General features: G+C 43.8%; 1 protein-coding gene across 1 annotated transcript; it reads left to right on the top strand.

The window, feature by feature from the left end:
• The first annotated feature begins 19579 nt into the window (after window positions 1-19579).
• On the top strand, window positions 19580-24961 carry LOC139250529 (probable G-protein coupled receptor 139). The gene is made up of 2 exons (XM_070872905.1): window positions 19580-19643; window positions 24006-24961. Exons 1-2 carry the CDS (start codon window positions 19580-19582, stop codon window positions 24959-24961), a joined length of 1020 nt encoding a protein of 339 aa, XP_070729006.1.
• The last annotated feature ends 2860 nt before the right edge of the window (window positions 24962-27821 follow it).

The following is a 27821-nucleotide window of genomic DNA, read 5'->3' as shown; positions in this document are numbered from 1 at the left end:
AAGTTACTCAGTTTTGCCCATTCACTTAATGTCTCTTTGTAATTTTATGCTACCTACTATCTCATAAATCCTTATTTCTTCGGCAATTTTTGCTATATGGCTCTCTATTGTGTTCTGGAAGTCATTAACGAATATAAGTGATCGTACATAACAACATAAGAGCATAGGAAATAGGAACATGAGTAGTCCATATGGCCCCTCGACCCTGCTCCGCCATTTAATACGATCCTGGCTGAATCGATCATGAACCCAGCTCCACTACCCTGCCCGCTCACCATAACCCCTTATTTCCTTATCAGTTAAGAAACTGTCTATCGATCTCTTAAATTTATTCAATTACCCAGCTTTCACAGAAAGGTTATGCCCCCTAGTTCCAGTCTCCGCTATCAGTGGAAACATCCTCTATGCATCCACCTTGTCAAGCCGCTTCAAAGTCTTAAACGTTTTGATAAGATCACACTCATTCTTCTGAATTCCAATGAGTAGAGGCCCAACCTCCTCAACCTTTCTTCATAATCAACCCCTCATCTCAGGAATCAACCGAGTGAACCTTCTCTGAACTGCCTCCAAAGCAAGTATATCCTTTCGTAAATATGGAAACCAAAACTGTACGCAGTATTCCAGGTGTGGCCTCACCAATACCCTGTATATCTGTAGCAAGACGTCCCTGCTTTATACTCCATCCCCTTTGCAATAAAGGCCAAGAGTCCACTGGCCTTCCTGATCACTTGCTGTAACTGCAAACAAACCTTTTGTGAATTATGCACAAGTACCCCCAGGTCCCGCTGTACTGCAGCATTTTGCAATATTTCTCCATTTAAATAATAACTTGCTCTTTGATTTTTTTTTTGTCAAAGTTCATATATCTCACACTTTCCAACATTATGCTCCATCTGCCAAACCTTTTACCACTCACTTAGCCTGTCTATGTTCTTTTGCAGATTTTTTGTTCCCTCCTCACACATTGCTTTTCCCCCCATCATTTTATCATCAGGAACCTTACACTCGGTCCATTCTTTCAAGTCATTAATATAGATTGGAAATAGTTGGTGTCCCAGCACTGATCCCTGCGGCACCCCACTAGTTATTGACTGGCAACACAAGAATGAACAATTTATCCCGACACTCTGTTTTCTGTTAGTTAGCATATCCTCTATTCATGCTAATATATTTTCCCCCAACCACGTGAAATTTTATCCTGTGCAGGAACTTTTTAAGTGGCATCTTGTCAAATGCCTTCTGGAATTCCAAATACACAACATCCACTGGTTCCCCTTTATCCACCCACTTTGGTCATCCTCAGTGAATTCCAGCAAATTTGTCAACGTGACTTCCCATTCAGAAATCCACACTGACTCTGCCTGACTGAAACTTTCTTTTCCAAATGTCCTGCGACTGCTTCTTTAATAATGGACTCCAACATTTTCTCAACCACAGATGTTACGCTAATTGGTCGACAGTGTCCTGCTTTTTGTCTGCCTCTTTTTTAAATAGAGGCGTTACATTTGCAGTTTTGAATTCTGCTGGGACTTCGCAAGAATTCAGGGAATGTTGGCAAATTACAACCAATGCATCCATTATCCATGCTGCTATTTCTCTTAAGACCCTAGGATGCAAGCCATCAGATCCAGGGAATTATCCATCTTTTGTCCTATTATCTTACTGAGTTCCACCTCCTTCGTGACTGTGATTGTGTTAAGTTCCTCCCCCCCTATCGCCCCTTGACTATCGACTGTTGTAATATTGTTAGTATCTTATACTGTAAGCCGTAGTGACCATTATATTTCGCAAGAGTCTTCGAGATCGGGTCAGTGGGAGATTCCCAGTGATCCAGAAACACAAAACAGAAGAAAATCAATCACTTCACTTTTGGTGATCTGGGATAATTTTATCCTTCAATGGTCTCTGCTCCTGGTGGCTATGATGTATTCTAGAATTGTTCTGGTGAGCGAGTTCCCTATTGCTAACCTCACCATAATTGTACATGAACTTGGTTTTAAGCTTCAGCTCCTGAATTGCTGCACAAACATCTTTATTTATGCCGTGACCCAGAGTAAGTTTAGAGAGGAGCTGAAGAATGGGGTGAAATATCCCTTCACTGTATTTCGAAGATTATAAAATTACGAGGTAAATGGAACATTTCCACATGTAATGGCTGCACTTTGGTCCCACACGTTATCCTCGGCGTAAGGGCTGATATAAGATGTGTTCAGATTTTCTACCATCTCCATGTTTCACATTACTAATTCCCCATTCTCCTCATCTAAGGGACAAACATTTACTTTATCCCTTCTTTTCCTTTTAATATTTCTATATCTTGCTATCTGTTTTTATATTTCTGGCTACTTTAATTCCATAGTTTTCCTTTTCCCTTACTTCCCTTTTTAATTTTTGTTAATCATTCTTTGCTGGCTTTTAAAAGCTTCCCAATCTTCTGTCCTCCTACTAGTTTTGGCCAATTTGTTTGCCCTTGTTTTTCATTGGATACCGTCCTTTATTTATTTAGTTAGCCACAGATGGCTATCTTTTCTTTTACCCTTTTCTCCTCACTGGAATATATTTTTCTTGAGAGTTGTGAATAATCTCCTTAAATATATGCCACTGTTGATCAACCGTCCTATGTTCCTAATCCACTTTAGCCAACTCTGCCCTCGTACCTTCACTGCCTCCTTTATTTAAGCTTAGTACGCTGGTTTGAGATCCAACTTTCTCACCCTCCATCTGAATTTGGAATTCAACCATGCTATGATCACTCATTCCAATGGAATCCTTTACTCGAAGATTTTTTATTAATCCTGTCTCATTATACAGGACCAGATCTAAGATAGCCTGCCCCCTGGTTGGTTCCATTACATAATGCTCAAGGAACCAGACCCTTATGCACTCTGTGAACTCTTCCTCAAGGCTACCATGACCAATTAGATCTGTCCAATCAATTTGAGGTTAAAATCAGCCATAAGTATTGCTGTTCTCTTTTTACAAGCCCCCACTGGTTTATGGTCCGATACAACAGAGTTGCTACTCTTAGCGACCAATAGACTACGCCCACCAGTGACCTTTTTCCAATTATTATTCCTTACCTCCACCAAAACTGGTCAACATCCTGATCATGTGTGCCAATTTCCTTTCTCACTGTTGCAGTGCGTCCACTCTTTATCAATAGAGCTACCCCGACTCCTGTTCCTTTCTGTCTGTCCTTTAGGTCACACTCATTTGCATTTCTTTGTGCCGTCAACTCATCTATTTTGTTGCGAATGCTACGTACATTTAGACAAGGTGCTTTTAAATTTGTTTTTTTATCCTATTTTCCTGCTTGTTTCCTATCTCCTTCAAAATCATTTTCTTGATTTTTACTTTATAATTCAAGCTCCACGCCCTATTGAATCTATTTTCAGGTTCCCATCCCCCTGCCAAGCTACTTTAAACTCTCCCAACTGCAATCGCAATCCCCGCCCCACCACCACCCCCCCCCCGCCCACCACGAGGATATTGGGCCCGGCTCTGTTGTGGTGCAACGTGTCCGTCGTGTACAGATCCCACCTCCCCCAGAAGTGGGCCCAATGCCTCAGGAATCTAATTCCCTCCCGCCTTCACCATTTCTCCAGCCAAGTATTCACCTGCTCTGTTCTCCTATTTCCCACTCACAAATCCATGCTGACTCGGCCTGGCTGAATTATGCTTTTCCAAATGTCCTGCTACTGCTTCTTTAATAATGGACTGCAACATTTTCCCAACCACAGATGATAGGCTAACTGGTCTACAGTTTCCTGCTTTTTGTCTGCCTTCTTTTTTAAATCGGGGCGTTACACATGCAGTTTTCCAATCTGCTGGGACCTCCCCAGCATCCAGGGGATTTTGGTAAATTACAACCAATGCATCAACTATCCCTGCTGCTACACCTCTTAAGACCCTAGGATGCAAGCCATCAGGTCCAGGGGATTTAGCCGCCTTTAGTCCCATTATTTTGCTGAGAACCACCTCCTGAGTGATTGTGACTGTGTTAAGTTCCTCCCATCTATAGCCCCTTGGCTATCTACTGTTGGGATATTTTTAGTGTACACTACCGTAAAGGCTGATACAAAATATTTGTTCAGAATTTCTGCCATCTCCATGTTCCCCATCACTAATTCCCTGGTCTCGCCCACTGAGAGACCTACATTTGCTTTGTTGCATATTACTAATCTCTTCCTTCCAATTCATGTACACACCAATGATCATTATTCTCTATATTCTCCTCAACAACCAGTCTACTAACCAGTTCAATTATTGGCCTTCAATTCTAGCTTTTACTTTAACTAACATTCTCTTATGTGGAACCTTATTGATTGTCTTCTGGAAGTTCATATAAACTACATCCATAGAAATTCCCTTGCCTGATAATTTGGTTATTTCCTAAAAAAAAAATCAAAAACGTTCGTTAAACATCACCTACGTTTCATAATTCCATGTTGGTTCTAACTAAACACTTACGTTTATCTAATTGTTCAATAACAATTGGTGGAAACCATCACGTCTTGGTGTTTGTCATTTTTTTCGTGATGTTAATTTTTCTTGCTTTTTAACTTTAGTGAGTTCCAGTCCTTGATTCATTATTAATTCTACTGGAATTCCACGTAAAGTATAATTTTCCTCTACTGTGAGCGCAGATATAATGTAATTACTCCAAAACTATTTTATTTCCTTGTTTTCATTTGCAATATTACCCGTGTCTGTTTTAAAGGGCTCACATTACCACTGAATCCTTTTTTCCTTACATAATAATAAAATCGTTGTGTTTTATTCTTGATATCCGTCACAAGTTTAATTTCCTGTTACCTCTTTGCAGCTGTAGGTATCTTTTATTGTCTAACATTGCTGTCCGTTATATCTCTGACAATCCACTCAGACGACACTATTATTACCACGTTTGTATGTTCTTTCCATTAGCTTGATGTTGTCTCTCATCTCTTCTGTTCACCATTGGCCATGAGTCCTGCTCCTGATCAGTAATGCTGGGATATATTGGAGCAATCCCCTGCTTCCTGCCCCTGATCAGTGATGCTGGTATATATTGGGACAATCCCCTGGGTCCTGCTCCTGATCAGTGATGCTGGGATATATTGGGCAATCCCCTGGGTCCTGCTCCTGATCAGTGATGCTGGGATATATTGGGGTGATCCCCTGGGTCCTGCTCCTGATCAGTGATGCTGGGATATATTGGGGTAATCCCCTGGATCCTGCTCCTGATCAGTGATGCTGGGATATATTGGGCAATCCCCTGGGTCCTGCTCCTGATCAGGATGCTGGGATATTTTGGGGTAATCCCCTGGATCCTACTCCTGATCCGTGATGCTGGGATATATTGGGCAATCCCCTGGGTCCTGCTCCTGATCAGGATGCTGGGATATTTTGGGGCAATCTCCTGGTCCTGCTCCTGATCAGTGACACGGGAATATGTTGCGGCTAATCTCCGGTGTTCTGGTCCTGATCAGAGATGCTGGGATATGATGGGGTAATCACGTGGGGACTGATGCTGATCAGTGTGCAAAGTATTCTGCTGGAAAGTGTTTGAATGTTCAAGGAGATAAATGTTTGGTCAGCCATGTTAAGTGTCGTGGCAGAAGGACCTGTTACAGCGCCTCAAACTTTAAGAATGGTAATTTCAGATTGGGCCTAGGAACTGAAATTAAGCAAGGACCTGTTTAAATCCCGATTTAAACTCACCCGGCCAGCGGGTAGGATAGATTGGCGAATGATACTGAAGGGGTTGACTGTGGATGGGCAATGGCAGACATTTAGAGACCGCATGGATGAACTACAACAATTGTACATTCCTGTCTGTCGTAAAAATAAAAAAGGGAAGGTGGCTCAACCGTGGCTATCAAGGGAAATCAGGGATAGCATTAAAGCCAAGGAAGTGGCATACAAATTGGCCAGAAATAGCAGCGAACCCGGGGACTGGGAGAAATTTAGAACTCAGCAGAGGAGGACAAAGGGTTTGATTAGGGCAGGGAAAATGGAGTACGAGAAGAAGTTTGCAGGGAACATTAAGACTGATTGCAAAAGTTTCTATAGATATGTAAAGAGAAAAAGGTTAGTAAAGACAAACGTAGGTCCCCTGCAGTCAGAATCAGGGGAAGTCATAACGGGTAACAAAGAAATGGCGGACCAATTGAGCAAGTACTTTGGTTCGGTATTCACTGAGGAGGACACAAACAACCTTCCGGATATAAAAGGGGTCGGAGGGTCTAGTAAGGAGGAGGAACTGAGGGAAATCCTTATTAGTCGGGAAATTGTGTTGGGGAAATTGATGGGATTGAAGGCCGATAAATCCCCAGGGCCTGATGGACTGCATCCCAGAGTACTTAAGGAGGTGGCCTTGGAAATAGTGGATGCATTGACAGTCATTTTCCAACATTCCATTGACTCTGGATCAGTTCCTATGGAGTGGAGGGTAGCCAATGTAACCCCACTTTTTAAAAAAGGAGGGAGAGAGAAAACAGGGAATTACAGACCGGTCAGCCTGACATCGGTAGTGGGTAAAATGATGGAATCAATTATTAAGGATGTCATAGCAGTGCATTTGGAAAGAGGTAATATGATCGGTCCAAGTCAGCATGGATTTGTGAAAGGGAAATCATGCTTGACAAATCTTCTGGAATTTTTTGAGGATGTTTCCAGTAGAGTGGACAAGGGAGAACCAGTTGATGTGGTATATTTGGACTTTCAGAAGGCTTTCGACAAGGTCCCACACAAGAGATTAATGTGCAAAGTTAAAGCACATGGGATTGGGGGTTGTGTGCTGACATGGATTGAGAACTGGTTGTCAGACAGGAAGCAAAGAGTAGGAGTAAATGGGGACTTTTCAGAATGGCAGGCAGTGACTAGTGGGGTGCCGCAAGGTTCTGTGCTGGGGCCCCAGCTGTTTACACTGTACATTAATGATTTAGACGAGGGGATTAAATGTAGTATCTCCAAATTTGCGGATGACACTAAGATGGGTGGCAGTGTGAGCTGCAAGGAGGATTCTATGAGGCTGCAGAGCAACTTGGATAGGTTAGGTGAGTGGGCAAATGCATGGCAGATGAAGTATAATGTGGATAAATGTGAGGTTATCCACTTTGGTGGTAAAAACAGAGAGACAGACTATTATCTGAATGGTGACAGATTAGGAAAAGGGGAGGTGCAAAGAGACCTGGGTGTCATGGTACATCAGTCATTGAAGGTTGGCATGCAGGTACAGCAGGCGGTTAAGAAAGCAAATGGCATGTTGGCCTTCATAGCGAGGGGATTTGAGTACAAGGGCAGGGAGGTGTTGCTACAATTGTACAGGGCCTTGGTGAGGCCACACCTGGAGTATTGTGTACAGTTTTGGTCTCCTAACCTGAGGAAGGACATTCTTGCTATTGAGGGAGTGCAGCGAAGGTTCACCAGACTGATTCCCGGGATGGCGGGACTGACCTATCAAAAAGACTGGATCAACTGGGCTTGTATTCACTGGAGTTCAGAAGAATGAGAGGGGACCTCATAGAAACGTTTAAAATTCTGACGGGGTTAGACAGGTTAGATGCAGGAAGAATGTTCCCAATGTTGGGGAAGTCCAAAACCAGAGGACACAGTCTAAGGATAAGGGGGAAGCCATTTAGGACCGAGATGAGGAGGAATTTCTTCACCCAGAGAGTGGTGAACCTGTGGAATTCTCTACCACAGAAAGTTGTTGAGGCCAATTCACTAAATATATTCAAAAAGGAGTTAGATGAAGTCCTTACTACTAGGGGAATCAAGGGGTATGGTGAGAAAGCAGGAATGGGGTACTGAAGTTGCATGTTCAGCCATGAACTCATTGAATGGCGGTGCATGCTAGAAGGGCCGAATGGCCTACTCCTGCACCTATTTTCTATGTTTCTATGTTTCTATGAATAGAGCAGGTTCAAGTCTGACACCGGCTTTATTCCCCGTCCAATTGCATGCAACATTGAATTCAATGGGGAGCAAACCGGCCGGCCTGTAAAACTTGTCCATCCAGAATTCGCCTTGTTCCCGCCTGGAGGATGTGGTTCAAGTTTTACCTGAAATTAGATGCAGGGGCAGAGAACATGAGTGAATTAAAACCTTCAATTAGACATTTGAAAATAAACATCAGCCATGAGATGGGTCGGAACAGGAGAGAGTGATAATGAGTCTCAGAGGATATACTTCTAACTAAAGAGATGAGCACAAGGAGCAGAGGAGGACACCGGGCCATGAGGAGGGAGTGGTCTGATTGAGTGTCAAACTCCAGCAAACAGCACAGACGGAGTTAGGCTGAATCATCCCTATCTGGGCAAGAAACATCTGGGGTGTGAAACAACACCTGCAAAATGTACCAAAGGTGAATATTATGAGATTACCTGTGGCACATGAGGTACCTCTATTGTGAAAACTCAAAAAGTACCTAATCCCTTGGGGCAGGAAGAGGGAGAAATAAAAAAAAAGGATTTTGGCAATAATACCGGAATTTTTCCTTCTGCTCCCGGATATGTAATGACAGTAGCGGGTTGACTATGTGTTTTCTACTCGGCCCTAGTTCAGCCATTGATCACTGGGGCAACCTTTCAATTTTCGGTGAAGAGGTACACCGGATGCTGTCGAATGGGCCGATGTTTCTAAAAACCCTCCTCGGTTTTGCTACACATTTAAATCATTGAAAAGGAAATTACTGAGCTGTGCACAATCTGTCTGTCTGTATATCTAAATGTTTGTGCATCTATCTCTATCTCTCTCAAAATCTTTAGATCCATATATCTCTATATATATATACACATCTTTATCTCTGCATCTCACTCTATCTCACGATCTGTCTATCGAACTATCTATCATTCTATCAATCTCTTTCTCTCTCTCCTCTCTCTGTGTCTCTGTCTCTATCTATCTCTCTCTCTCTCTCGCTCTGTGTCTCTGTCTCTATCTATCTCTCTCTCTCTGTGTCTCTGTCTCTCTCTCTCTCTCTCTCTATCTATCTATCTATCTATCTATCCAACGAACTATTGATCCCTTTATCTCTATCTATCTCTCTTTCTAATAATTCCTGTAATGGGAGAATCTCCACCTACATTGGAAAAACTATTTGAGAGAGTCACTATGACTAGGCTGATGGTGTAACTAAAACTGTGATCTTCCACCTTGAATGGAAGCGGAGCAAAGCTATATTGCTGTTTTGCACCTGTGAGTGAGAACTGAATACGTTACAATTTGATCGAGGGAATTGGAATGATTTTTGGCCAATTGCAGATCTGTATCATTCAGTTTACCCAGTAGATATAAAAACAATGTCCTTAAAGCAATGAATATCTGTCTGATTTGATGTGATATGGTTTTCACTGTCTAACAATTAACACCCCCTGTCCGGACCACACAATGATAATCGGGCGAGGAACAGACTGCTCAGCAATAATAGAACCCTTTCTATTCACCTTCCTTTAAATTCAATGCAAGGACTATGACTGGTTATGTAGATCATAAGAGCATAAGAATTAGGTACAGGAGTAGGCCATCTAGCCCCTCGAGCCTGCTCCGCCATTCAACATGATCATGGCTAATCTGGCCGTGGACTCAGCTCCACTTACCCGCCCGCTCCCCGTAACCCTTAATTCCCTTATTGGTTAAAAATCTATCTATCTGTGATTTGAATACATTCAATGAGCTAGCCTCAACTGCTTCCTTGGGCAGAGAATTCCACAGATTCACAACACTCTGGGAGAAGAAATTCCTTCTCAACTCGGTTTTAAATTGTCTCCCCCATATTTTGAGGCTGTGCCCCCTAGTTCTAGTCTCCCCGACCAGTGGAAACAACCTCTCTGCCTCCATCCTGTCTATCCCTTTCATTATTTTAAATGTTTCTATAAGATCACCCCTCATCCTTCTGAACTCCAAGGAGTAAAGACCCAGTCTACTCAATCTATCATCATAAGGTAACCCCCTCATCTCCGGAATTAGCCTAGTGAATCGTCTCTGTACCCCCTCCAAAGCTAGTATATCCTTCCTTAAGTAAGGTGACCAAAACTGCACGCAGTACTCCAGGTGCAGCCTCACCAATACCCTGTACAGTTGCAGCAGGACCTCCCTGCTTTTGTACTCCATCCCTCTCGCAATGAAAGTCAACATTCCATTCGCCTTCCTGATTACCTGCTGCACCTGCAAACTAACTTTTTGGGATTCATGCACAAGGACCCCCAGGTCCCTCTGCACCGCAGCATGTTGTAATTTCTCCCCATTCAAATAATATTCCCTTTTACTGTTTTTTTTCCCCAAGGTGGATGACCTCACATTTTCCGATATTGTATTCCATCTGCCAAACCTTAGCCCATTCGCTTAACCTATCTAAATCTCTTTGCAGCCTCTCTGTGTCCTCTACACAACCCGCTTTCCCACTAATCTTTGTGTCATCTGCAAATTTTGTTACACTACACTCTGTCCCCTCGTCCAGGTCATCTATGTATATTGGAAACAGTTGTGGTTCCAGCACCGATCCTTGTGGCACACCATTAACCACTACTCCACTCACTTTTGATTCAACTGGCCGCATCAGTTGTTGTTTAACGTCAAGGTGATAACTATCCAAATCTGCTTCCAGGGCTCAGAGCAGATAGCAGATGATAAACTATTCATTAAATAAATCACCCAGTGACAATGTCGAGGCAAAAATATACTTTCATTCACATTTCAAAAGGAATAAACTGAATACAATGAATTGTTGGATATGGAGACTTGTGTAATGAACACAATGTTTACAGTTAAATATCGTTGACATGATGAAGTAGGGAAAAGGTAATTTACAAGGAACATCGACAGAAACTGGGATTTGAACGTTAGAATCCGGAATACTATTAAAATAGTTTCAGAATTAATAACTGGAAATGGGGACTGACCAGGACGCCAGTAAAAGCGAGGGCAGGAATATAATTTTTCTGTGTACATTTAATTATCCTCCATATCATATATTCAACTGACTGACTCCGTCCATTCGTTCGACATCTGCAGAACGCGGCATCGGTTTGTTCTGCAGAGCAAACTCCGAGAGACAATTTGGGTTAACACATTGAGTGAATGCCCTTATGTAAGGTGGGAGAAACCTCCACTGATATAATTAGGGTGTAAGGAGAATGTTATTAGTTACAGCGACTAAACAAACAGATTCAGTTCATCACATTTTTAAAAACATGTTGCAATATCACATTTACATTTAGTCAGATATTGCACAGGTGGAAAGTGAATCTCCCCAAAGGCCGGGGAAGAACAGACTATGTGAAATCTTCAGTCCGACAGCACTGGGTGTTTGAGAGCAGGTTTGGTTCAGGGTTATAATTAATTCTCTGGTTCCGTTATTTCAGAAAATTTCGCTCCAATACTCAGTGTGCACTTTAAATTCAGCCAGTGAAACCAAATTATGTGGGTGAACACCCGTTAATATATTTATATCGTTTCCACAGACCGTAAAATGCTGACACCCTCCTGGAGACCACAACAAAAGTGCAGTCATGCCGATGAATCGTTCCCAGAAATGCACAACCATTGACCCTATACAATGTCAGATATGACCATGTACCTGCTCTAAATATTGAAACATCCCTGAGGGCTCCACACCAATGTTGATAGACATCCAGGAGCCTGTCCCTGTAAATGGTGATGTCATCATTGTTAACTGAATAAAGATTTACAATTTCAGTAGACATACTGGATTTAAGGTATAATTCCTGAGAACACATCCGCAAATACAAACTGTTCCACAGAACCACTGCAAATAACTCACTCCCAGGAGTATGTTGCAGTTATGTTACTACTTCCAGGGACAGAGTAAAAAAACACACATTACAGGGGATCCTCATCAGACTTAATCCCTGAATTGTTACCAGGCACGTCAGTTATGTGGAGAGATTAGAGGAACTGTGAATGTTCCCTTTCGGCAGAGAAGTTTAAGCGGTGATTTAACAAAGACGGTCACTATCATGAAGGGTTTTGATAGATTAGATCGGGAGAAAGTGCTTCCACTGGAAGGAGGGTCGGTAGCAAGATGGTACAGCAGATAACATTTCCCCCAAAATCCAGGAAGGACACGAGGAGGATTGCTTTAATGCATCGACTTGTTCTGATCTGGAACACAATACCCGAAAAGGTAAGGTAGCAGATTCAAATAATAACTTTCAAAAGGATATTGGATATATACTTGAAAACATGATCTGTTTGCCTGTATAGTCTATTCGTCTATTTATAAACCCAAGTAACCGATATCCATTTTAACCAACATCTCAACTTTCTCTGCCACCTTTAAAGATTTGTGGACATAGACACCAAGGTCCCTCTCTCATCTAAATTTTTCTAAGTAGTAACATTTATACTATACTGACTTTCCATATTAGTGCTCCCAAGGGGTATCATTTCATACTTATCCACGTTGAACCCCATCTGCCATGCTTCTGCCCATTTCAACATCCTGTCTCAATCATCCTAAAGCCGATAACTATTCACATCACTACCTAATACTATGCCAAGTTTTGTATTATTTTTAAAGTTTAGAATTCCGCTTCCTACACCCGATTGAGGTTGTTTATAAAAATTGAAACGTAATGGACCCAAAATTGGCACCTGGGGAACACCACGTAAACCACCTCAACGTCTGAAAAACATCCACACACCACAATAGAAACATAGAAATTAGGTGCAGGAGTAGGCCATTCGGCCCTTGGAGCCTGCACCATTCAATATGACCATGGCTGATCATTCGACCTCAGTACCCCTTTCCTGCTTTCACTCCATACCCCTTGATCCCTTTGGCCATAAAGGCCATATCTAACTCCCTTTTGAATATGTCCAATGAACTGAAATCAACAACTCTCTGCGGTAGAGAATTCCACAGGTTAATCACTCTCTGAGTGAAGAAGTTTCTCCTCATCTCGATCCTAAATGGCTTACCCTTTATCCTTAGATCATGTCCCCTGCTTCTGAAACTTCCCAGCAACGGGAGCATTCTTCCTGCCTCTAACCTGTCCAATCCCGTCAGAAGTTTTTCTGTTTCTATGAGATCTCCTCTCATTCTTCCAAACTGTAGTGGATACAAGCCCAGTTGATCCAGTCTCTCCTCATATGTCAGTCCTGCCATCCATGGAATCAATCTGTTGAAGCTTCGCTGCACTCTCTCAATAGCAAGAACCTTCTTCCTCAGATTAGGGGAACAAAACTGAACACAATATTCCAGGTGTGGCCTCACCAAGGCTCTGTACAACTGCAGTAAGACCTCCCTGCTCCTATACTCAAATCTCCTCGCTATGAAGTCCAACATGCCGTTTGCCTTCTTCACCACCTGCTGTACCTGCATGCCAAGCTTCAATGACTGATATAGCTTGACACCCAATTCTCTCTGCAGCTCCCCTTTTCCTAATCTGTCACCATTCAGATAATATTGTGTCTTCCTGTTTTTGCCACCAAAGTGGATAAACTCAAATTTATCGACATTATACTGCATCTGCCATGCATTTGCCCACTCACCTATCCTATCTAAGTCACCCTGTAGCCTCTTAGCATCCTCCTCACAGCTCACAACGCCACCCAGCTTCGTGTCATCTGCAAACTTGGAGATATTACATTCAATTCCTTCATCTAAATCATTGGTGTATATTGCAAATAGCTGGAGTCCCAGCACTGAACCCTGGCGCAGTTCACTGTCACTGCCTGCATTCTGAAAATAACCCATTTATTCCGACTCTCGGCTTCCTGTCTGTTGACCAGTTCTCTAGCCAGGTCAGTACATTACCCCCAATACCATGTGCTTTAATTTTACACACTAATCTCTTGTGTGCGACATTGTCAAAAGCATTTTGAAAATCATATACACCACATCCACTGGTTCTCCCTTGTCCACTCGACTAGTTACATCCTCAAAAAATTCTAGAAGATTTGTCAAGCCTGATTTCCCTTTCATAAATCCATGCTGACTTGGACCAATCCTGTTACTGCTTTCCAAATGTGCTGCTATTTCATTTTCAATAATTGATTCCAAGATTTTCCCCATCACCGTGTCAGGCTAACTGGTCTATAATTTCCCGTTTTCTCTCTCCCTCCTTTTTTAAAAAGTGGGGTTACATTAGCTACCCTCCAGTTCATAGGAACTGATCCAGATTCAACAGAATGTTGGAAAATGATACCAATGCATCCACTATTTCTAGGGCCACTTCCTTAAGTACTCTGGGATGCAGCCTATCAGGCCCTGGGGATTTATCGGCCTTCAATCCCATCAATTTCCCTAACACAATTTCCTGACTAATAAGGATTTCCTTCAGTTTCTCCTTGTCACTAGACCCTCGAACCCCTAGTATTTCCAGAAGGTTATTTGTGTCTTCCTCAGTGAAGACAGATCCAAAGTATTTGTTCAATTGGTCTGCCATTTCTTTGTTCCAAATTATAAATTCACCTGATTCTGACTGCAAGGGACCTACTTTGGTCTTCACTAATCTTTTTCTGTTCACATATCTATAGAAGCTTCTGCAGTCAGTTTTTATGTTCCCAGTATGGTTCCTCTCATACTCTATTTTCCCATCCTAATTAAACCCTTTGTCCTCCTCTGACGAATTCTAAATTCCTCGCAGTCCTCAGGTTTGCTGTTTTCTCTCGCCAATTTATATGCCTCTTCTTGGATTTAACACTCTCGCTAATTTCCCTTGTTAGCCACGGTTGAGCTATCTTCCCCTTTTTATTTTTACTCCAGACACGGATGTACAATTATTGAAGTTCATCCATGTAATCTATAAATGTCTGCCATTGCCTATCCACTGTCAACCCTTTAAGTATCATTTGCCAATCTATCCTAGCCAATTCATGTCTCATACCATCGAAGTTACCTTTCCTTAAGTTGAGGAACCTAGTCTCTGAATTAACACTGTCACTTTCCATCTTAATAAAGAATTCTACCATTTTATGGTCACACTTCCGCAGGGGGCCTCACATAACTAGATTGCTAATTAGTCCTTTCTCATTACACAACACCCACTCTAGGATGGCCAGCTCTCTAATTGGTTCCTCAACATATTGATCTAGAAAGCCATCCCTTGTACACTCCAGGAAATCCTCCTCCAGCATTGCTACCAGCTTGGTTAGCCCAATCTATACGTAGATTAAAGTCACCCATGATAACTGCTGTACCTGTATTGCACACATCCCTAATTTCTTGTATCATGCCATCCCCAACCTCACGACTACTGTTTGATGTTCTGTACACAACTCCCACTAGTGTTTTCTGCCCTTTGATATTCTGCAGCTCTACCCATACAGATTCCACATCATCCAAGCTAATGTCTTTTCTTACTATTGCGTTAATTTTCTCTTTAAACAGCAACGCTACTCCACCCTCTTTTCCTTTCTGTCTATCCTTCCTGAATGTTGAATACCACTGGATGTTGAGCTCCCAGCCTTGGTCACCCTGGAGCCATGTCTCCGTAACCCCAATTATATCATGATCGTTACTAGCTGCCTGCGAAGTTAAATCATCCACCTTATTTTGAATATTCCTCGCATTGAGGCTCAGAGCCTTCAGGCTTGTGTTTTTAACACTATCTCATTAGAATTTTGCTGTAATGTGGCCCTTTTTGATTTTGGCCTTGGGTTTCTCTGCCGTCCACCTTTACTATTCTCCTTTCTATCTTTTGCTTCTGCCCCCATTTTATTTCCCTCTGTCTCCCTGCAAAGATCCCCATCCCCCTATCATATTAGTTTAAATCCTCCCCAAGAGCACGAGCAAACAATCCCCCGAGGACCTGCCCAGGTGCAGACCGTCCAGTTTGTGCTGGTCCCACCTCCTCCACAACCGGCTCCAATGTCCCAGGAATTTGAATCCCTCCCTCTTGCACCACTCCTCAAGCCACGTATTCTTCTAAGCTATCCTGCAATTCCTGCTCTGACTGGTAGCAATCCTGAGGTTACTACCTTTGAGGACCTAGTTTTTAATCTAATTCCTAGCTCCCTAAATTCAACTTGTAACACCTCATCCCGCTTTTTACCTATATCGTTGGTAACTATATGCAATTGGCTGTTCACCCTCCCCCTTCAGAATGCCCTGCAGCCGCTCCGAGACATCCTTGACCCTTGCACCAGGGAGGCAACATACCATCCTGGAGTCTCGGTTGCGACCGCAGAAACGCCTATCTATTCTCCTTACAATAGAATCCCCGATCACTATAGCTCTCCCACTCTTTTTCCTGCCCTCCTGTGCAGCAGAGCCACCCACGCTGCCATGAACTTGGCTGCTGCTGCCTTGGCTGGTGGTGCAATGACACAACCTTGCTTGACCCGTATGTGGAATGGTTCTGTGGTGGATGGCTTGTTAGGGAGCACGGCTTGCATTTCATCTTGCAGAAGGTGGAGCATGGTGACAAACCTTTAATTGCAGCCGAATCTGAGGAGGAGGCTCCAAAATTCCTCAAGGTTTAGAGTATTGGAGGCTTTCATGAGATCAACGAAGGCCATGTACAAGTGTTGGTTCTATTCCTTGCATTTCTTGCATCTGCCGTGAGGTGAAGATCATATCCATTGTGTCAATTAGTGGGCGGAATCCGCATTGCGACACTGGGAGGAGTTCTTCAACCACAGGGAGAAGGTGGTTGGGGAAAATTCTTGCGATGACTTTGCCGTTGATCGATAGCAGCGAGATTCCTCTGTAGTTACCGTAGTCAGACTCATCATCTTTCTTTAAGATCATCACAATTAAAGCTACTCTGAGATCTCCTGGCATAATCTCCTTCCAGATAAGACAGATGAGGTCATGAATCTGTGCAAATAGTGCTTTGCCGCCAAGCTTCAGTACCTCCGAGGGGATTCCATCTGCTCCTGAGGCCTTGTTGTTTTTAGTTGTCGGATGGCCTTTTCAAACTCGTGCCAAGCTGTGATTCTGCCAAGGAGGTGATGGGTAGCATGCTGTGGGATGCAGTCAAGGACACTCACGTCGAAGTCAGATTGTTGGTTACGAAGATCCTCAAAATGTTCTTTCCAGCGGGCACTGACAGCCTCATTGTCCTTGATGAGCACCTCTCCATTCTTGGCTTTCAGTGGAACAGGACCTTGGGCCATAGGTTCTACCGCACTGAAAAATCCACCCATGTCATGATTGTCGGCTAGATGCTAGATTTCCTGCACTATTAATTATCTATTAGTTGGAGTTTCTTTATTAAATTCATGTTCTCTATTAGTATGAGGTTCTATAATAGTTTGAAGGGCTGTATTAGTTTGAGTTTCTCTAATAGTTTGAGGTGTATTATTTTAGGTGGCTGTATTTGTTTGAGGTTCTCATATAGGTTTGAGTTTCTCTCATAGTTTGAGGTTCTATATTAACTTGAGTTTCTGTAAATTTTTGGAAGTGTTATATTATTTTACGCTGCTGTATTTATTTAAGATTCTGTATTAATTTGAGTTTTTTTCAGTTTGAGGGGCTGTATTAGTTTGAGGCCCTGTCGTGGATTGAGATTCTCCATTAGTTTGTGGTTCTCTCAGTTTGATGGGCTGTAATATTTTGAGCTTCTCTGTAAGTTATATGTTCTCAATTAGTTTGAGTTTCTCTATTAGTTTGAGGTTATCTAATAGTTTAAGGATCTGTATTACTTTGATGGGCTGCACTAGTTTGAGGGGCTGTATTAGTTTGAGGTTCTCTCTCAGTTTGAGTTTCTGTATTATGTTGAGTTCTCCAATGCTTTGAGCAGTTGTATTAGTTTGAGCTTCTCTATTACTTTGAGGATATATATTAATTTGAGGTTCTCGAAAAGTCTGTATTGTTGTATTATTTTAAGCGGCTGTATTTGTCTTAGGTCCTCTATGGGTATTAGGACATCCATTAATTAGAGGTTCTTTATTAGTTTCAGGGGCTGTATTAGTTTGAGGGGCTGTATTAGTTTGAGGGCCTGTATTAGTTTGAGAGTCTGTAGTAGTTTGAGGGTCTGTAGTAGTTTGAGGGTCTGTATTAGTTTGAGGGGCTGTATTAGATTGAGGGGCTGTATTAGATTGAGGGGCTGTATTAATTTGAGGGGTTGTATTAGTTTGAGGGGTTGTATTAGTTTGAGGGGCTGTATTAGTTTGAGGGGCTGTATTAGATTGAGGGGCTGTATTAGATTGAGGGGCTGTGTTAGTTTGAGGGGCTGTATTAGTTTGAGGGGTTGTATTAGTTTGAGGGGTTGTATTAGTTTGAGGGGCTGTATTAGTTTGAGGGGCTGTATTAGATTGAGGGGCTGTATTAGATTGTGGGGCTGTGTTAGTTTGAGGGGCTCTATTAGTTTGAGGGGCTGTATTAGTTTGAGGAGCTGTAATAATTAGATTTTCTCTGTTAGTTTGAATATTTGGATTATTTTGAACGTCCCTATTATTTTGAGTTGATTAGTTTCAGATTCTCTCTTAGTTTGAATGTAAATATTAGCGTGAGTTTCGTTAATAGTTTGAGTGTCTCGATTAGTTTGAGGGTCTGTATTAGTTTTAGTTTCTTTATTATGTTGAGGATCCGTATTATTTTGAGGTTCTCTATAGATTTATTACAAATTATTTTGATGTTCTTTATTAGTTTGAGGTTTTCTATTACTTTGAGGTTCTCTTTTAGTTTGAGGGGTTGTATTAGTTTTAGTTTGAGGTACTTTGTAATATTAAAGGGTTGTTTTAGTTTGAGGTTCTCTTGGTTTGAGGGGCTGTACGAGTTTGAGGTTCTATATTAGTTTGATGTTCTGTATTATTTTGAGTGCCTGTATGATGAGAAGTGCTGTATTAGTTTGCATTGTTTTTTGCTGTATGACTTTGATGTGCTGTATTACTTTTAGGTAATCTACAAGTATAAGGCATCACATGTGTATGAGGTGCTGTATGGGTATTAGAGACTTAATGAATATGACGGCGTGTATTAGTTTGAGGACGATCATACACATGCCCCACTTCAATTGTTTAACTTGATTTCCGTAGTTAAAGAGATCAGCCACTTCCTAGACCACAGTAGAACAGCCTTGAGAAGGACATTCTAACATTTGTAATTAAGTACTGAATGACTGCATTTAAAAGGGCAGCCACGACCCCCTTTGTAGTACAGCAGTCTTGAGAGGGAAACTCTAACATTGGGAATGTAATTACTGAAAAGTTACAGTTAAAGAAGGCAGCCACATCACAGAGTTCAGTAGAGCAGCCCTGAGAGACATACTCTAACAATGGGAATGTAATTACTGAATGGCCACAGCTGAGTAAAGGACATGACCCGAAACAATATGCGATCTCCAGTTTGGCCTGATGGTTTTTGAAACAACAACCCAATTGCTGGGAGAATACAGCTGGAAACTTTCATAAGTTAATTAATGTGAGCAGAATTGTCCAGTCTTTGGGGTTTCCAATTTGAATCTCTGCAGTAAATATATTCGTTCACAACAGGGACTTAAATCGGCTGCTGTAATATGTTTGTTCAAGTTTTAAAAATAACTATTTTGAACGATGTTGCAACCTCAATGTCCCCGCGGAGAGCCCGCAGGGTATAACTTAAAGGCGTTGGAATTGTACCACCTCAGAGTATATTCAGGGAGATTGCCTGCAGTACGAAGGGGCACATCGCCTCACACAGAAAATGCTTCCACTTCGACATGCCCAGAGAATATGCTACGTTATCATTGCCGTCATTGGTGTTCCTGGTAAGTGACTGATTGAAGTTGTGAAAATCTGTGTGTGAGCTGGTCTCTGGTTTTGTTCTGTGACTGATAATGTTACATCCTGGACTAGTGTTCACAGGTAAAACACCTGATCGGTGATATCATTCCCTTCAGTCAAATGGCCTGAATAGCCACTGCGGTTTGATTCAATTGCTCCATCTAAATTTAAACTTGTGTTTGTAACTAACAGGCAGATTGTATTATCAAGCTATTGTATTTAGTGGAATATTGTGTACTTTTGAATCAGTCCTACTCTGCGCAACTATCTGAGAGAAGATATTAGTTCGAGTGTCTGTCACTGTAGAATTGTACCGACTGTTGTTCACTAACCGTGCCTGAGTGACCATGTGTTACTGGGAGTGTGTGTCACAGTAGCATATACTGAGCGTGGATCACTAACCGGTGTGGAACACTGTATCCCAGTGACCATGTATTACAGGGAGTGTCTGTCACTGTAGGATGTACTCAGCGTGGGTCACTATTTCTTCTACTTCTGAGGCGTACCCTCGGAATCAAGGATGATTCGATTCCACACTAAAAATTAGTTCTCAGAGTGCTGAAGAGTCCAATGCATGACCTATATTCTCTGTCATATGTGGGGCAGACATTGGTTGAATGAACGGGTGTGTGGGGTGCCTGGGTTGCTGCGCTCTCCTTCTGCTATCTACGCATGGCTTCAGCTTGCTCTGGGGGATAAGACTTGAGATGCTCTGCACCATGCGGATGCTTTTCCTCCACTTCGTGCTGGTTTGTGCCAGAGATTGCCAGGTATAGGTGGGGACGTTGCAATTCTTCAAGGAGGCTTTGAGTGTGTCATGGTACGTTTCCTCTGCCCACCTGTGGCTCACTTGCAATAACGAATCACCGAGTCGAGGGTTTGCTTTTTGAATCTCATGTCAGGCATGCCGACAATGTGGCCGGACAATGGAGCTGATCGACTGTGGTCAATGCTTCGATGCTGGGGATGTTGGCCTGACCGAGAACACTGATGTTGGTGCACCACTCCGGCCAATTAATTTGCAGGAAATTGCGGAGGCAGCATTGGTACTTCTCCAGTGCTTTGAGGTGCCTGCTGTAAATATTCCACGTCTCTGAAGCATATAGGAGGGCGGGTATCACTACTGCCCTGTAGACCATGAACTTGGTCAGGGGTTTGAGGTCCTGGTCTTCAAACACTTCCTTCCTCAGGCGTCCGAAGGCTGCACTGACATACTGAAGGCAGTGTTGGACTTTGCCATCAAAGTCTGCCCTTGTTGACAGTCGGCTCCCGAGGTATGGAAAATGGTCCACATTGTACAGTGTATAGTCCAGTAAACTTGAACTCCCCTGAAACTCACAGTGGATGGTGAGTTTCCCTGCGCCTATCCCCACTGATACATTCTGAGTGCCCCATTTACAATTTAATTCACTTGCCATTCACACTGGTAGTCCTCTCACCCTCACCAGCTTTAGGCTGGGAATGAAAACCCTTGCAGGTTGCTGATCCTGATCCTGACCCCAGTGCACTGCCCCTGCTGAAAGTACAAGTGCTGGACCTCTGGTCTCAACAATGTTCTATCCCCACACTCCAATGGTGCCGGGATGGGAGCTCGGATGGTCCCTAGCTATGCTGCCTTTTCTTGGGATACAGAGAACCTTTGTTGTTCCAATTCTACTCCGGTCCCCTCCTTCACGTATTGTTCAGGTACATTGATGACTTTGGTCACGCGATTTCCTTTTCTCGCCATGAACTGGAAAATGTCCTAACTCGCACAAAGTGATGATCACCCATCATCTCACGCCTATGCTTTCTGACCTATATTGGCTCCCGATTAAAGAACATCTCTCCATGGCCTTGCACCTCCCTACCTCTGTAATCTTTTTCAGCCTCACAACCCCTCACGATGTTTCCGTTCTTCAAATGCTGCCCTCGCGAACATCCCTCATTATACTGCTCAACCATCGGTGGCCTTACCTTCAGCTGTTTGGGTCCTAAACTCTGGAAGTCCCTCCCTAAACCTCTCTGCTTCTCTAACCATCTTTCCATTTTAAAGATGGTCCTAAAAATCAACCTCTTTCACCAAGCTTTTGGTCATAATGCCTTAATTTCGTCTTTTTTGTCTCGGTGTCATATGTATCTGTATTGCCCTGTTAACACTGCTTTGAAGCACCTTGGGACGTTTAACTACGTTAAATGTGCGATATAAATAAAAGCTATTGTTATCAGTTATTGTTATCATTAATATTAATAATTATAATAATTATAATTATAATTATGTAGTCAACATTGCTTCTAATTTACGCCCCTCTCTCCTTCACATGCTCCGTCTGACACTTCCCTTCCCTTCCTCAACATCTCTAAGTCCAGTTCCGAGGATAGGCTCTCCACAAATATCTACCATAATCTGGCCGACTCTGACAGCTACCTTGATTATATCACCTCACACCCAGCTTGCTGGAAGAACTCGATTACATTCTCCGAGTGTCGCTGGCTGCGTTGCATCTGTTCCGATGATGCCAGCTCCCACATCTGTGCTTACAACATGTCTTCCTTTTTCTGAGCTGAGGATACCCGTCCTCTGTGGTGGACAGGGTCCTCGACCGTGTCAATCCAATTTCCCGCATCTATCCACAACCGAGGATTCCCCACCACTGTGGTGGACAAGGCCCACCGCAGTGTCAATCCAATTTGCAGCATTAATTTCATCGCCCCTGATCCTCGCCGCTAGAACCATGATAGGGTCCCCGTGTCCTCACCTTCCACTCAACCAACCCTCACATTCGAAAGATCATCCTCCGCCATTTCTGTCCCTTCCTTCTTATTCCCACCACCAAACACAACCACTTTCAACATTCCCAATGGATCGGTCTCTCCATGGACCTGGACCACTCCTGAATCGCCCCCAACAGTTCTCCCCTTCCACCGGACCTTCCTATGGTAAACCTAGGAGATGCAACACCTGCCCTTTCACCTCCATTCGTTCCATCGTCCAGGGCCTTCAATCTGACACAGTCATTGACTTGTATTTCCTCCAATGTAGTATACTGTATTCGCTGTTCATGATGGGGAGGACTAAACAGAGATTGTGTGATTACATTCCTGAACTTCTCCATTATGTCTGGAAACGTGTCTCTCTCCCTCCCTCTATCTCACACACCCCGGTCACTTGCCCCAATTCTACATCCCACTCCCAGTCTGACATCTCTACCTTCGACCTTCTAAAATGTTCCCCTTTTTAACTCAATGAGGAACAGCACCACATGTTTCGATTACACAATTATAGCAAGCCAGACATAAAACTGAGTTTAAACTTTTCAGATCAATACTACCGCTCCCGTTTCCTCAGACAACATGTGCTGGTAATGGAGGATGTCTTCAGCAGAGCCACTGGGAGTGGAGGAGGTGTGTGCTGGTGCTTGGGACCCCCTCTCGGTACACGGCAGGTGGGCTGGCCCACACACCTGGGATCTACTGACCTTTCTCTGCCACGTTCCCGGGCCATGGGAGCCTTCTGATCTTTGCCAGATTTGCCTTGCTCCCCCCCCGCCCCCGTCCCACCCTGTAATCCTGCTCCATCCAGTTACATCTCCTCTGGACCCATTTCCTGTTCCTTTACTTGTCCCATTTGTCTTCCACCATCATCCCTTTTGTCGTTGAATCACTCCTGCCCACCATCCCATCATAGACCTTCAACTTTGTTCTTTCCTCCTCCTACCACAACTTGCTCTGCCTCTAACTTTGCCTTAAAACTGTTCATCGCTCACAGATTCCAGTATTGATGACAGGTTATCACCTGAAACGTTAACTCTGTTTCTCTCTCCACAAATGCTGCCTGGCATACTGAGTGTTTTTAGCTTTCTCTGTATTTTATCAGATTTACAACCGTTTGTATGGGGGATAGCCTCAGCAGAGGGAAAGAGAGGGAGAGCGTGTGGGGCCTTGGGGAAGCACACCTGCATCACCTGGTCCACAACCAGGGCCGTGAAGGCACTTACATTGTCCCCGAAGCTGTCCTTGGCTCACTTTAGCTGCCGGGTATCCCGAGGCCTGGGAAACACAGCCGGCCACAGTTAAACCCATAAAACAGGTTAAACCAGAAGCTGCCAGCCGCATTAATATATTTATATTGCCCACCCGCCCGCTGGGATCGCTCGGCTTCCCTCCCACTGCCCCGTCTCTGCTAAACTGGGAAGCAGCGGGTTGGAGGTAGGTTGGGTTGGGATGATATACTTTACATGTTAACCCCTGACCCGACGTCCACCCGGCTGTTTTTGTGCTAAATGACAGGCCTTACTGTCTGGGCTCAGTCACCGACAATGTGTGACCAATAATTGACTGTCTCTTTTCCCTTCTGTTTATTGCAGTGAATTTAGTGGCGATTGTGATCCTGTCCCGGGGAAAGTGCGGGCTGTCCACCTGCACCACTCGTTACCTGGTGGCCATGGCAGCAGCGGATCTACTGGTTGTTATCATTGAGATCATACTGCGGCGGATTAAACGGTATTATTTCCCAGTGTGTTTCCTGGATATCACCCCTGTGTGTCGTGTTATATATCTCCTGATGCGTGTGGCCACAAACTGTTCTGTCTGGTTCACCGTCACTTTCACCTTTGATCGATTTATGGCCATTTGTTGCCAGAAGCTGAAAACCAAATATTGCACCGGGAGAACTGCGGCTGTGGTTCTGGCAACAAGCTGCATTCTGCTCTCTTTAAAAAACGTTCCCTTCTACTTTGCATTGCGACCTGGGGAGAAAATCGACAATGTTCAGTGGTTCTGTTACACAATCCCAGGCTATTATACTGAGCCCGGATGGGTGGGATTTGACTGGTTTGATAAGGTTTTAACCCCACTGCTCCCATTCGCTGTAATTTTGTTGCTCAACGCTCTGACAGTCAGACACATTTTAGTGGCCAGTCGAGTCCGGAAGGGACTGAGGGGTGAGAGCAAGGGGGAGAATGGCAGTGACCCAGAGATGGAGAGCAGGAGGAAGTCTGTGATTTTACTCTTCACCATATCCGGCAGCTTCATACTGCTGTGGCTGGTAACTGTTATGGAATTCTTATATTATAACATTACAGGAACAAGTCCCGTTGATTACAATTATTCTTTATATACCTTTCGACAAGTCGGATTTATACTGCAGAATTTAAGTTGCTGCACAAACACATTTATTTATGGGGTGACCCAGTCCAAGTTCAGAGAGCAGTTGAAGAGTGTGGTGAAATATCCGGTGACCTCAATTATACAAATAATTAATAACAGAACAACTGAGCGCAGCCCAGAGGCGGGTCGCAGTGTTTCCAGTCCAGGAATATAATATTTAGCCCCAGACTTCCATCCACTGAATTACACCAGGAATGGCTGGTGATCTGATAATACACCCAGCGATGTGTTTAGGACACGGCACTATTTCTGATTGACATTTCCCACCTTGTCTTTCTGGACAGCACCACGAGCTTGTTGCACTCTGTCCGAGCTCTTGTGTAAAGGGTCACTACAGCTATTTAGTGAAGGAATTCATTGCAGCTTCCAGAGTGAGAGGCTCGTCAATAGGTAGGTAGGCAGAGTGGAGCTGTAGTTCAGAGGATTACATTACATAGAATATACAGCACAGACAAATACAGTTCGGCCCTACTGGTCTGTGCTGGTGTTTATGCTCCAGACCAGACTCCTCCCATTGCAAATACTTCGTCTCAGCCTCTCAGCATATCTTTCTATTTCATTTCTCTCATTTACTCGTCTAGTTTCCCTTTGACAGCATCTGAGCTATGTATCTCAAACACTTCCTGTCGTAGGGAATTCCACATTCTAACCACTCTCTGAGTAAAGAAATGGTTCTTTATTTCCCTATTGGTGTTATTAGTGATTATCTTGCATTTATAGCTCCATAGATTTGGATGCTCCCACGAGTATAAACTTTTCTCTCCCCATCGACCCGGTCCAAAACAATCATAATTTTCAAGACTTCTAGGACTCCACTATGTTCGCTGTCTTCTACAGGAACCAAGCACAACCTGTTCAATAGTTCCTGATAACTGTTATCTTTCAGTTCTGGTGCTGTCCAGCCAAAAATTTGTGAGGCCATACTCGTGGCCCCTGTCACCATCTCCATTGCCCTAGCCACCGGCTCCATCGCTCTCCCCGTCACCAGTCTAAGGCTGAACCCAGCCGTTAGCAACCTTGGTGTCTTATGTAAGTGGGAGATGGTCTTCCGATCCCATATCCACTCCATCACCAGGACGGCATCTTTGTGCCTCTGTTACATCGCCTGACTCAGTTCATTTGCTGCTCAAACCTTCATCCGTGCCTTTACTAGCTCGAGATATAACTCCTCCAATGCTCTCCTGGGGGGCTTCCAATCTCCCACCATCCATATACTTGAGCTCATCCAAAACTCTGCTCCTAACTCGCAATACCCCATCACACCTGTGCTCGCTGACCTACATTGGCTCCCTGTCCGACAGCCCCTGAATTTTAAAATGATCATTCTTGTTTCAAATCACTTCACGGCCTCTGTAACCTGCACCGGCACTTAGACCTCCTGAGATCTCTGCGCTGCTCCAAATCTGGCAGATTGCACATCCCCGATTTAAACGGCTCCACCAATGGCAGGCATGCTTTCAGCTGCCTGCGTCCCAAGCTCTGGGATTCCCTCCCTAAACCTCTCCACCTCGTGAACTCTCCTCCTCCTTCAGCTACCTGGGCCCCAAGCTCTGGGATTCTCTCCCTAAACCTCTCCACCTCGTGAACTCTCCTCCTCCTTCAGCTGCCTAGGTCCCAAGCTCTGGGATTCCTCCCTAAACCTCTCCAATTCGTGAACTCTCCTCCTCCTTCAGCTGCCTAGGTCCCAAGCTCTGGGATTCCTCCCTAAACCTCTCCACCTCGTGAACTCTCCTCCTCCTTCAGCTGCCTAGGTCCCAAGCTCTGGGATTCCTCCCTAAACCTCTCCACTTCGTGAACTCTCCTCCTTCAGCTGCCTGGGTCCCAAGCTCTGAGATTCTCTCCCTAAACCTCTCCACCTCGCGAACTCTCCTCCTCCTTCAGCTACCTGGGTCCCAAGCTCTGAGATTCCCTCCTAAACCTCTAATCCTCTCTAACTCTGCTCCTCCTTCAGCTGCCTGGGTCCCAAGCTCTGGGATTCCCTCCCTAAACCTCTCCACCTCGCGAACTCTCCTCCTCCTTCAGCTACCTGGGTCCCAAGCTCTGGGATTCCCTCCCTAAACCTCTATTCCTCTCTAACTCTCCTCCTCCTTTAAGATTCCCCTGAAGACTAAATATTTGATCAAGATTATTTACTAAAACCTCCTTTTGTGTCTCGGTGACAAGATGTCCCCTATTCCCTGTTGGATTTATTAATGGCTGTCTTAAATCTATGCCCCTGAGTGGGTCTCTCCCGCAAGTGGAAACATCTTTTCTCCCTCTACCCTATCAAAGCCTTTCATATCCTGAAAGACACAATCTGACCATCCCTCAGTCTTCACTTTGCTGAAGAAAAGAGCCACGGCCTGTTCAACATTTCCTGATAAGTACACCCTCTCAGTTCTGGTATCATTGCAGGAAATACACTTTGCACCTTCTCCAGTGCCTCGATGTTATTTTTATAATATTACACCAAGGATCCAAACAAGTTTACATAACTTCAATGTTTTACAATTCTATCCCTCCAGACATGAACCCAAGCCTGTTCTTTGTTGTTTATGGATTGATGAACCGACATCACTACATTTAGTGATTTGTGCAACTGTACCGTCCCATCCCTCTGTTCCTCATTCCCGTTTAGATCATTATTTTCCAAGGAGAATGTCACCTTCATAATCTTCCTGTTAAAACGCACCAACTCACACTCCTCTATATTGATGTATTGTGTTCCTAACACAGATGAGACTGCACACAGGGAGGTTAAAGTAACAGTGACCTCAGTCTTTATTAAGACACTCCAGAGTGAGGAACAGGCCTTAGGGGCCGGCTTCTCTACAGTGCTCTCAAGGGATGCTGGGATCCGTTGGGACTTCAGGGGCTTCCTGGTGGCGGAACATGGGAGTGCATGCTTTACAGATACACAACAGATGTTCCTTTGCCAATTACATGCCCAGTCTGCAAGTTTATTATTGTATTCAATGTTTTTGCCGCTTACCTCCTCAGTGCTAACGATATACGACCATTGTGGAAGCATCCAC

This window comes from Pristiophorus japonicus, unplaced genomic scaffold (genome assembly GCF_044704955.1).
Source record: "Pristiophorus japonicus isolate sPriJap1 unplaced genomic scaffold, sPriJap1.hap1 HAP1_SCAFFOLD_387, whole genome shotgun sequence".
Taxonomy (NCBI): domain Eukaryota; kingdom Metazoa; phylum Chordata; class Chondrichthyes; family Pristiophoridae; genus Pristiophorus; species Pristiophorus japonicus.
The sequence above is the reverse complement of the archived record's forward strand: the minus strand, read 5'-3'. Positions and strand labels throughout refer to the sequence as shown.

Excerpts from the sequence above, each read along its gene's own strand:
- LOC139250529 (XM_070872905.1), top strand. The coding sequence starts at position 19,580 with ATGCTTCCACTTCGACATGCCCAGAGAATATGCTACGTTATCATTGCC. Across the intron at positions 19,644-24,005 it reads TGCCGTCATTGGTGTTCCTG|TGAATTTAGTGGCGATTGTG; the intron begins GTAAGTGACTGA and ends TGTTTATTGCAG.